This window comes from Oryctolagus cuniculus, chromosome 16, assembly GCF_051225735.1.
Source record: "Oryctolagus cuniculus isolate XC-2025 breed Fujian yellow rabbit chromosome 16, ASM5122573v1, whole genome shotgun sequence".
Classification (NCBI taxonomy): Eukaryota; Metazoa; Chordata; class Mammalia; order Lagomorpha; family Leporidae; genus Oryctolagus; species Oryctolagus cuniculus.
This window is the reverse complement of record NC_142882.1, coordinates 24,716,454-24,729,011: the sequence shown is the minus strand read 5'-3', so window position 1 is coordinate 24,729,011 and position 12,558 is coordinate 24,716,454. Positions and strand designations below refer to the sequence as shown.

At 42.9% G+C, this 12,558-nt stretch overlaps 1 protein-coding gene across 1 annotated transcript in view; it reads left to right on the top strand.

Annotated features, from left to right (window-relative positions):
- Nucleotides 1-3,598: 3,598 nt before the first annotated feature.
- The window catches only part of LOC149121610 (uncharacterized), a 31,391-nt gene continuing 22,431 nt past the window's right edge, over nt 3,599-12,558 (top strand). The window contains exon 1 of the mRNA XM_089316565.1: nt 3,599-4,014. Coding sequence (XP_089172691.1) covers nt 3,682-4,014 — 333 coding nt within the window. The 5' untranslated portion in view covers nt 3,599-3,681. The remainder of the gene's footprint in view (nt 4,015-12,558) is intronic.

Sequence of the window (12,558 nt, the reverse complement as noted above, 5' to 3'; positions counted from 1 at the left end):
GCTTTAGTTACCTAAGGTTGATGAATATATAAATTGTGAATTACTGAAGTATTCCAAATTTAGCTTTGAATTATATGATTTTGAGGTGTTTTTAATTTAACTTTTTTATAAATATTGACCATTACTATACTTTTTAAAAATATTTATTTATTTATTTATTTGAAAATCAGAGTTACACAGAGAGAGGAGAGGCACGTCGTGTTCTACTACTGGCCAGGGAACCAGATTCTTTCTCAGTTGCCCCTCTTCCAGGCCAGCTCTCAGTTGTGGACTGAGAGTGCAGTGGAGGATGGCCCAAGTCCTTGGGCCCTGCAGCCACGTGGGAGACCAGGAGAAGCACCTGGCTCCTGGCTTCGGATCAGTGCGATGTGCTGGCCACAGTGCACTGGCTGTAGTGGCCATTGGAGGGTGAACCAATGGTAAAGGAAGACCTTTCTCTCTGTCTCTCTCTCACTGTCCACTCTGTCTGTCAAAAAAAAAAAGTGGAGCATCCAGGTCTCAAACAGGTGCCTGTATGGGATGCCAGCACTTCAGGCCAGGGTGTTAACTTGCTGTGCCACAGCGCCAGCCCCTGAATTTTACTTTTTTATTTAGATTGTTCTTATAGACCCTGACTATGTCTTCTAGTTTCTAAGTAACTGCATCATAAGAAGGACCATTGTATATTGTAGCAGTTAAAAATATTTGGCATGATGATCAACATAAGGCTTATAGATTGTAGCTACCCATGAGACTGTGTCCTGGATTTAGGGGCAGTTTATAAGTCGGTTGGAGGTAGCCTTTTATTACTGATGAACATTAATGTACTGAGAACTCCTTGCCTATTAAATAATAAAATCTAAATGAAGACTTACACATGAGTTCCCTCCTGCCTTCATCTACCATTAAAATCCTGTTGTTTCTGCATTTTAGATCTCCCTGTAATCTGTTGCTTCTTCTTCATTCCCACTACCACCATACCTTGGTTTAGATCCTACTAAATTACCTTTGATATACTTTTTAATTGACCTCTCTGCTTTTTGTTTTTCTTACCTTTGTGTAAATCCTCTTAGTTCATCCAAACCTTTTTCTGATTGCTCAGGTTCTCTTACTCCAATAACTAGGGAAATCATGTGGCTGGTAATTCTTTCAACACACCACACAAAAGAATGCTCAGTAAATGCTTACTAAATAATGAATGGAATGCCTTACAAAGCTAGGGTGAACATTTAACCTGCTTGGCCATGGATGGTTTCTGTTTATACATTTCAACCCTGTGTCATTATTAATATGTCTCTTTTATGATCAAATTTATCTCTGAGCAACAAATTATACAGTCATCTAATTGTGGCAGTTATCAAATAGATATCTATTTCATTGTCTCTTCAACTAGGTAGTTCTTGGGATCAGAAATTGTATTTGTTTAATTTTTATAGCCTCATTTATTCATTCAACTAAAAGAATGACTCTATCAAGATGCTGAGTTTTAATGTCAAAGCAAACATGTTTCTTGCCCTCCTGAATTTTCAATCTGGCAAGAAAAAGCAGTCTACACAAATAATATTGCCTGACATGATAAACATTAGTGTGAAATGAATGGATACATTTAAGCATTCCTAATCCAGCAATTCTAATCCCATGGATTATAATTGCCAGAAGTAATCACAAACAGCACTCCATGTCATCCTGCTTCCATTTACATTCCTACTTAAATCTTAAAAATCAGACACCACACATATACCTAAGAATGCATAATATTTATATGCTATCTTGATGTTAAACATGAGAAAATTAACCATACAGCAATAGCAACTTTGAATCTCCTTTCTTTTTTAGATAAGTTGTAATCATATGTGTTTCTCTATAGTGAAGATTAGCATTGTAGATACTCTTCCTCTCCTTCACTTTTTATTTTAGAGATGAGAAATCTGGGGTTTAGAAACTGAGCCCCAAATTAAAAGAAATATTTCCTTTTAAAGATTTATTTTTTTATTTGAAAGGCAGAGTTACAAAGAGGCAGAGGTAGAGAGAGAGAGAGACATCTTCCATCCACTGGTTCACTCCCCCAAATGGCTGCAATGGCCATAGTTAAGCTGATTCAAAGTCAGGAGCCAGGAAGTTCTGGGTCTCCAGTATGGATGCAGGGTCCCAAGCATTTGGGCCATCTTCTACTGCTTTCCCAGGCTAGACCAGAAAGCTGGATTGGAAGTGGAGCAGCAGGGACTTGAACCTGCACCCATGTAGAATGTCAGTGTTGAAGGCAGAGGCTTAGCCCACTATGCCACAGTGCTGGTCCAAAAATATTTCTTTTTTTAAATTTTATTTAATAAATATAATTTTCCAAAGTACAGTTTTTGGATGTTAATAGTTCCCCCCCTATAACTTTCCTCTCACCCGCAACCCTCCCATCTCCCACTCCCTCTCCCATTCCATTCGCATGAAAATTCATTTTCAATTATCTTTATATACAGAAGATTAACTTAGTATATATTAAGTAAAGATTTCAACAGTTTGCACCCACACCGAAACACAAAGTGAAAAATACTGTTTGAGTACTAGTTATAGCATTAATTCACCTTGTACAACACATTAAGGATAGAGATCCTACATGAGGAGTAAGTGCACAGCGACTCCTGTTGTTGACTTAACAAATTGACACTCTTGTTTATGGCGTCAGAAATCTCCCTAGGCTCTAGTCATCAGTTGCCAAGGCTATGAAAGCCTTTTGAGTTTGTTGACTTCAATCTTATTTAGACAATGTCATAGTCAAAGTGGAAGTTCTCTCCTCCCTTAAGAGAAAAGTACCCTTCTTTGATGGCCCATTCTTTCCACTGGGATCTCACTCACAGAGATCTTTCATTTATGTTTTTTTTTTGAGAGTGTCTTGACTTTCCATGCCTAAAATAATTTCATGGGCTCTTCAGCCAGATCCGAATGCCTATATTTAACTTTAGTTGGCTTTTAACCTAGACTTTTTAACCATATTTCCGTGGGCAAATTCAATTCTGAACTCTTTCCACCTCGGCTTTCTCTTTGTAAATTGATAATACTGTCTCCAGAATTGACGTAAGGTATAAATGATACAAAGTAAGGCATTTACTCTGTTAATCTGGCCCCTAGAAGATACTTGGCAATGTTAGTCCTGTATCCAGCTCTCCTGGTTTTTTTTTTTTTTTTTTTTTTTTTTTTTTTTTTTTTTTTTTTTTTTTTTTTGTACTTGGTGAATTAGAGGGTGGTGTGAAATGCTTTGAAAAGAACAACAAACATCAACAAGACACAAATAAAAATTGTATTCTGAAATCTATATGTTAAACTATGCTGTCTACACCTGTGCTAAGAGTTACATTGAAATCATTGTCATTTATTACTTGAGAGAAGCTGCCCAGGAATAAAGCAGCAGGGGGATTTTTCTGAGGGAAACAGCATGTGTGAGGGAACTGGCATTTGGGACTCAGCAGCAGTGGCTGTCAGTTCTTAAGATTTTGTTCAAGAAAGGAAGAACAGCACCTGACCCTTGAGATTTGGGGTGGGGAGGAAGGGATGGAGGGATGTAAACAAAAGCAAACGCCCTCTGGTTCCCAGCCTGTCTCCACCCACCCCACACTGAAGCCCTAGGAGAGGGCCAGTAAGTCTATCTAGGAATGCCCTGGCCTGGACTCCATTTCCCAGAGTCACCCGGTGCTCTAACGTTTTCCTCTCTGAATGCCTGTGCGTGTGAATGTGGGAGAACGTGCGCATGCGCGTGCCTTTCCCTGTGGCTCAGGGTTGGGAACAGATGAAGTTCATTTACTGGTCAGAGTGTTCCCTGAGAGGCTGCTTTGCTCTTTCTCCCACATTCACTGGGGCGTCTTGCTCTGCAAGTGCAATTGCAGGCATTTGGGGAGCACACACCCCAGACCTACCACCCACTGCTTCTGTGCTTCTGCATCTGCCATCCGTGGGTCCCAAATTCCAGTGACTTCTCCTGTCCCACACTCTCCACTTTGCCCTCCAGGTGTCCTGAAGAAAGGGGACGTGCTCCTAAGATTTTCCACGGCAAGTATGGAGAATAGGAAGGGGCATCTATGCATGTGTGGGAGAGGGGTGGGTGTGATGGTGGATGTCGGCTCCCAGGCATTGATCACTAGCTTCTCAGTGATTCTGGGAGCTTCTCCAGCAGAGTCAAGGCTGGGGCCCAGGTGTTGTGTCTCCCACCGCCGCTTCCCAGTCTCCCAATGCTCGGCCAGTCCCATGGGCTGCCTCACTCAAATTCTTAAAGTACACAGGACGAGTAACAGCACAAGCAGGGCAGTTGAGAGCAAGGCGAAGGACGGAGTCCCATTCCCTATATTTAAATAAGCCCAGTTCTCACTTTGGGTGGGTCAAAGAATGTTTTCTGGCTGGGCCTCCTGTTATATCCCATGGTAGTTCCAGCTGGGCAGGCTTGGTGGCCTTCAGCTGGGAGCCTGAGGCAGCAGAGAGGTGGAGAGAGAAGATCAGAGTAGGATCTGGCTCATGGCCCCCATGCTGGACCCCGTGGACACATCTGACAGCTGGGGCACCTTGTGTTTGGATGTATTTCCCAGCGGCAATGTGAAGCTTGTGCAGTAGCTATGTGCATTGATCTCTCCTCTGTGTTTAATTAACAGACCCTTTTTCAATCTGGAGCTTGAGGCCATGGAAACATAGCTGATTTATTTTCCTGCTATTCAATTTCTGTCTTCACCCCTTCTTGCTTATGTTATTAGGGATGTCAACTATTATTACCTGCTGCTAATCTCTTTGCAAAGTGAGAAGTGAACTGATTTTTTTTTTCAGGCAGAATGGACAGTGAGAGAGAGAGAGAGAGAGAGAGAGAGAAAGTTCTTCCTTTGCCATTGGTTCACCCTCCAATGGCTGCCGCAGTGGGCATGCTGAGGCCAGTGCACCCCGACCAGGACTAGAACCCGGTGTGCTGGTGCCGCTAGGTGGAGGATTAGCCTATTGAGCCGCGGCACTGGCGTGAACTGAAATTAATGCAAGTCTACTGTGTGTGTTAATAATGAGCTACTTTAATATGGATATTCATAAAGTGGAGAGCTATGAAAACATAAATACAGAAAAGTGCAATTTTTCTCTTCTGGTTCTTTACAGTCACTCAATGCTCCACCAAGCTGGTTATCTTACAGTCCATACAGTTTTAATTAAGAGGGCCAATTACTTTTTAAAAAGAAAACATTTATTTATTTGAAAGGCAGAGTTACAGAGAGGCAAAGGCACAGAGAGAGAGAGAGAGAGGTCTCCCATCTGCTGGTTCACTCCCCAGATGTTCACAATGGCCAGACCTGCATGGATCTGAAGTCAGGAGCCAGGAACTTCTTCCAGGTCTCCTACACAGATGCAGGGGACCAAGCACTTGGGCTATCTTCCACTGTTTTCCCAGGCCATAGCAGAGAGCTGGATCACAAGTGGAGCAGCCAGGTCTCGAACCAGCACCCTTATGGTTTTACCCGCTCAGCCAGAACACCAGCTTCCAATTACTTTTCTTATTCTGGGTTCTGTGTTTAACCCCATGACATTTTCAACATGGGAGGATATTAGTGATAGATTTTCATAATGACTGTGTTCTGTGTAAGCCTTTGTACAAGGTGTTAACATGAGGAGGAGTAAGGAAGAAAAGAGAAAATATGCCCCTTCCTTCCAAGAGATGCACAAACAGTACAGTAAAAGATGTGGCTTTGGGCTGGCACTGTGATTCAGCAGGTTAATCCTCTGCCTGTGGTACCAGCATCCTATATGGGTAGGCACTGGTCAAGTACCAGCTGCTCCTCCTCTGATCCAGCTCTCTGTTGTGGCCTGGGAAGGCAGTATAAGATGGCCCAAGGGTTTTGGCCTCTGCACCCATGTGGGAGACCCAGAAGAAGCTCCTGGCTCCTGGCTTTAGATCAGTGCATTTCTTCTGGCCATTTTAGCCAACTGGGGAGTGAACTAGCAGAAGGAAGACCTTTCTCTCTGTCTATCTGTCTCAGTATCTGTAATTCTACCTCTCAAATAAATAAATAAATCATTTTTACAAAAAGAGAGATGTGGCCCTAAAAACTATTGCTATAGACTTTCAGTATAATGAAGTTTTCACTTGATTAACTGAGTGATTCATAGATTCTGTTAGAGTCCTGTTGTCACAAGATTAATAACCTGTAAAACTCATTTACCATAGTAAAAACAGGAAGTAAAAATAGAAAGGGAATCCTGGATAGAGGTTGTTAGAGTAACAGCATTCTTCCTGTCAAACCCAGTGTGTTTTGACCTTTTCCCCCATGTACTCCCTATCACAGTGCTTGTGAGTGGACAAGCAGTTATGTGTTTCTGCTGAAAAGAGTTTCTTCACACCCAGGAAACAGCTGTAAGACACTTTCTCAGCAACTATGTTGTGTGTACATTAATACAAACTTGAAAACAGCCAAGAACAGGATTCCTAGACTACTCAGGCTAACTGACTGTTCTTAGCACATCATTCCCTGCTCTGCTCTAGGTTTCTGGCAAGTTCTTTCAAATTTTTAGGAGAGATATGTTTCACATGAGAGACATAATCTGTTAATGTAGCAGTGATGTCTTTAAGAAAATGTGCCATGTGAGGAAGCAGTCTGATGGTATCCATTCATCTTCCCATTTTTTTTCTGACAGGCAGAGCTAGACAGAGAGAGAGACAGAAAGGTCTTCCTTCCATTGGTTCACCCCTCAAATGGTCACCACATCCGGAGTGCTGCACTGATCTGAAGCCAGGAGCCAGGTGCTTCCTCCTGGTCTCACATGTGGGGGCAGGTCCCAAGCACTTGCGCCATCCTCCATTGCCTTCCTGGGCCACAGCAGAGAGCTGGACTGGAAGAGGAGCAACTAGGACAGGACTGGTGCCCCAATTGGGATTAGAACCCAGAGTACCAGTGCTGCAGGTGGAGGATTAGCCTAGGGAGCTTTGGCACTGGCCCATTCATCTTCCCACTAATAACTTTCATTGATGTCTACCACAGGGTGGCAGAAGGCAATCATCCTCTGAATTGCATCAAGCCAGGAGAATTCATCTACAGTTTATCTGAGCTTTCTTTGTATGAGAGAATAACCAAAATATACATTGTATACAGTGTATTTTTTAGATTCATTTTATTTACTTGAAAGGCAGATTTACAGAGAGATTGAAAGAGAGGTCTTCCATCTGTTGGTTCACTCCTCAGATGGCCACAATGACTTGGGCTGGGCCAGGTGAACCCAGGAGCTAGGAGCTTCTTCTGGTTCTCACACTTGATTTCAGGGGCCCAAACACTTGGGCCACCACCCTCTGCTTTCCTAGGTGAATTAGTAGGGAGCTATATTGGAAATGGAGCAGCCAGGTCTTGAACCAGTGCTCATGTGAGTGCTGGCACTGCCAGGGTCTGCTTAACCTACAACACCAGCCCCATGTGCATTTTTTCAAAGTGTGGGAGGGGTTAATTTTTTTCTAACATGACTCAAAGATTATAATTTGTAGTAGATTATTTTGGTTATATTTTGAGTTTCATTAAATTTCTATATTTTTGAAGTTAATGAGTACTAGTAGCTATTTTTTTAAAGATTTATTTATTTTACTTGAAAGTCAGAGTTACACACAGAGAGAAGGAGAGGTAGAGAGAGAGAAGTCTTCCATCTGCTGGTTCACTCCCCAATTGGCTACAGTGGTCGGAGCTGTGCCGATCCAAAGCCAGGAGCCAGGAGCTTCTTCTGTGTGGTATTATCTTGTTATCCTTGCTTTGGATAAACAAACTCTCTCCCATCCCTCATTTAAAATGCTTTTTAAAATAGGTTTATTTTGAGGACTGGCACAGTGGCATGGCAGGTGAGGCTGCCACCTATAGTGCTGGCATCCCATATGGGTGCTTTTTTGAGATCCAGCTTTCTGCTGTGGCCTGGGAAAGCGGTGGAAGATGGCTCAAGTTCTTGGGTTCTGCACCTGCATGGGATATCTGACAGAAGATTCTGGCTCCTGGCTTCAGATAGATCCAGCTCTGGCTATTGCAGCCATTTTCAGAATGAATCAGTGCATGGAAGACCACTCTCTGTGCCTCTGCCTCTCTGTATTTCTGCCTTTTAAATAAACAAATAAAATTTTACATGCTACACCACTGCACTGGACCCAAGACCTAACAGGTTTTCTGGGTGCTTATTCTGGGGTTCACTTTGAGCACTAAGCACAGTTATTCTGTGTGCCTGAATATTTCATGTTCCTTCATATGGTAAAGTTTTTCTCATGTTCTGAGTGATTGGGCTACATGTGCCCATAGTGGAAACTAAAACTTAATTTGGCATTTGAACACCCAGAGTGCTGATTCCTGTAATCTTCTGAATTTAATCAGAAAATGGGTTTTGAAACATTTGGTCTATGGATAGGCAGGGCAGTTTTCCTGGATCCCTGTGAGAATTGATGAACTGATGGTGTTTTTCTACTCCACATTATATTCTGAAATTGACTTCATTTCATTTTCTTAAAATAACTATATTTGAAATTTGCTCCCCCCTTCTGAAATGTTTGTGCTTCTGTCCTCCTTATAACCATGCACATGAGTAGCTCTTTTCATTCTCTTTATGATGCTACAAGAGCAATGAGACAATGCAGCTCTCTCCCCTGGCAGCACATCTTCCTCAGTATGTCTCTTTGATTTAGACCCTGGGTTAACTTGGCTGCACAAAAGGCTTATATCTAAACCCAGTGTACCTATTGAATGAAAGTTATCATAAAACAAATATGCTTTGTAAACCTCTCATCTGTTGTTTTGAAGTATCTTGTGAATGTGTCTTTTATGTCAGTGTCTGTAAGCTGGAGACTTCCCACTTAAGGCAGAAGGCTGCTGAGGGACAGCACAACTGTAGCTTTGCTCTATTACTTTACTATGGCTACTCTTTCACCCTTTCCCTTTATTTTATTAAGATTTAAAAATTTTAGTTTAAAGGCAGAGTTAAAGAGAAAGAGGCAGAGACAGAAGGATGGGGATCTTGCATCTGCTGGTTCATTCAAGAGACTGAAATGAATAATGCTGACCCAGCCTGGAAGTCCAACCAAGTGTTGCATGTTGGTGCAAGGACCCAAGTACTTGTGCCATCTGTTTCTGCTTCCCCAGTTGCATTAGCAGGGAGCTGGACCAGAAGTGGAACAGCTGTGACTCAAACTGACACTTGTGAGGCTGACATTGTGGCACAATGGGGGAAGCCACCATCTGCATTGCCAGCTTCCCAGATGAGCAGCAGTTCATGTCCCAGTTGCTCCACTTCTAACCTAGCTCCCTTCTGATGGCCTGAGAAAAGCAGCAAAGGATGACTTAAGTGTTTGGGCCATTGTAAGCCATGTGAGAGACCCAGATGAAGTGCCTGGCTCCTGGTTTCTGTGTGGTTCAGCTCTGGCCATGGCAGCCATCTAAGATGGAAGATCTCTCTCTCTTTTAGCATTTATTTGCAAGGCAAAGATAGAGAAAGGGAGAGAATGAGAAAGAGATTTTCCATCTGCTGGTCTACTTCCTAGATGGCTGCAATGGCCAGAACTGGGCCAGGCCCAAGCCAGGTGCCAAGAGCTTCATTCAGGTCTCCCACTTGGGTGTCAAGAACCCAGGTATTGGACCATCTTCTACTTTTCCAGGGCCACTAGCAGAGAAGTAGATCAGAAGTGGAGCAGCCAGGACATGAACTGGTGCCTATATGGGATGCCAGCATTGCAGGGAACAGCTGTACCTGCTAATCCACAATGCCATCCCATCTGACTCTCCCTCCTCTCCATAACTGATTTTTTTAAGAATGATTTTATTTATTTGACAGTTACCGATAGAGATAGAGACAGATAGAGAGGTCTTCAGTCTGCTGGTTCACTCCCCAAATGACCGCAGTGGCCAGATCTGAGCTAATCTGAAGCCAGGAGCCAGTAGCTTCTTCTGGATCTCCCATGTGGATATAGGGGGCCAAGGACTTGGGCCATGCTGTGCCACTTTCCCAAGCACATTAGCAGGCAGCTGGATTGGAAGTGGAGCAGCCAAGACCCAAACCGGTGACCATATGGGATGCCGGCCAGGGCCTCAACCAGCTGTGCCACAGCACCAGCCCCCAAAACTCTGACTTTCAAATAAATCAATCTTTTTTAAAGGGTGGACACACATATTGGATCCCAGCATTTTATTTGGTGGTGGCTTAACCCACTGTGCCACAAAGCCAGCCCCACCCTTTATCTTTCTGATGACTTGTGTGTCAAGATCTTGGTAATATCTGCTGAACAAATGTTGGTATTATGTTAGACTGTTCTGTTTTATTTTGGTTCTCATTTGTTGAGTTTATTTTGGCTGTCCCTTTTGGGTAGCAAGCTGTGATGTCATCAGTGGCTAAAGCTGCCATGTGTTAGGCTGGCACTGATTCTACCTTTCTATCTCTTCAAATAGAAGTGGAATATGAAATCGTCTCAAAACTAACATGCTACAAAGTAACAACTGGAAATCAAGCTTCCTTCCTTCTCACCTAACAGACTCAACTGGTCTCTGTGGTCCTCATTTTAGCCCAAATCTATATCCGATTTCTAGAGCAGAAGGAAGCTTATTTTTTAAGGCAGAATTCATAGATGTGGTTGTCCATTCACCTCTGAGAATTAAAGCCATCACTCTGCTTTTTGACTGGTTTTCAGTTTGTGGTGGTGCCATCTCTCACAGGAAGACAGATTCCTCACAGAAGAATACACCTAGGTGGAGAAAAGTTTATGGAGTGGGTTTTCCAAAGTGAAATGGAATTCTGGCCTGGACATCTTTGAGATCGTGATTAGCAGAGTGGGGAAATTCTTAGCTATCTCCATTCACACCTTTTCCTTTTGTGTTCAATGTATTCCTCCCTTACATAGTGCTCTGTGCTCTCCTTCTGTTGCACACACACAAGGCGTGTCTGTGATTGAGGCTGTTTGTGTACCACTGCAGTATCTGGAGTTGCCTTTGTCTCCCTCTCTAATCAGAAACTCAGATGCAAAGTGGGGAGGGGACTGTCACCCTGCCACACAGGGTTTGGGCCCCTTGCTCCTTTACTTTTCCTCAGTGCAGGAGCAGCCTTAAACAGAGCTGTACTGGGTAGTATTATTTCTTTTGGATTTGAATGTTTGGATAGCAAAAGAAATAAATATTTTTTTCTTATAGAATGGATTGAGGAGACACTACATAAAGTCAGCAGCAACTTTCTTGGCTCCTGTTACATGTCAAGATGAGTCAGAATATTTAGGGCCATTTGTTAATTTTTTAAAAAAATTAAAAATATTATTTATTTCAAAGGCAGAGTTAGAGAGAGAGAGAGAGAGAGAGAGAGAGAGAGAGAGAGAGATGTAAATCATTTATCCACTATTTCACACCCCTAATGGCCACAACAGCTGGGGTTGGAGCTGGATTAAAGTCAGGAGCCAGTATCTTCTTCCACATTTCCCATGTGGGAGTAGGAGCACAAGCACCATCCTTTGTGGTTTTCCTAGGCACATGGAGGAGCTGGATCAGAAATAGAGCAACTGGGACATGAACTCATGCACAGTATGGAATACCAGCATCACAGGCAATGGCTTTCCCACTATGCTCTACTGTCTGTTTTTAAAATTATTTTTATTATTATTATTATTATTTATTTTGTTTTGTTTTCTTTGAGTTAGAGAGATGCAGAGGCAGAGAGAGAGGGAGAAAGATGGAAGCATCTTCTGGTTTACTCCCCAGATGGCTGCAATGGCTGGAGCTACCCCAAACTGAAGCCAAGAGCTGGGAGACTCTTCCAGTTTTCCCACATGGGTTCAGGGGCCCACGGACTTGGGTCATCTTCTACTGCTTCCCAAGACCTTAGAAGAGAGCTGGATCAGAAATGGAGCAGCCGAGACTCAAAGCAGCACCCATAAGGGATGCCAGCAATGCAGGCAGCAGCTTTTCCTGCTAGGACACAGTACCAGCCCCTCTATTGCCTGTTTTATGGAAATATATATTTAAGGGATATTAGAAGGCCATTCAGGCCCTTCCTACAAAACATTTTGAAATAATGATTGACAGTCTACAAGACTGGTTTGAAAGGGAGAGAACTGCAGGGACAGAGAGGCAGTGATATTGAAAGGGTATGAGGAACAAGGGAAGGCAGGAAGGCCAGAAGAAATCTGGAAAAGTACTCCAAAGAATAAAGTAATAGGACACAGGTTATTTGTGCAGATTGCCAAAATGAACCATTTCTATTTTAGGGTTTTCCTTTTTTCAAATTAGAGATAATTTCTAACATAATTTGTGATATACTTGACTCACTTTTCAGTTTTCTTCTTACAGATAAGATGTGTTTATAAGATGTAGAGGGGATGGTACTGTGGCACTGGCACCCCATATGGGCATCAGTTCTAGCCCCAGCTGCTAATCTTCTGATCAAGCTCTCAGCTATGGACTGGGAAAATAGTAGAAGATGGCTCAAGTACTTAGGCCCCTTTACCCAAGGGGGGACAGAGAAGAAGCTCCTGGCTCCTGGTTTCAGACCAGTGCAGCTCCATCTGTGAGAGCCATTTGGGGAGTGAACCAGCAGATGGAAGACTTTTATCTCTGTCTCTTCCTCTCACTGTCTATAATTTGA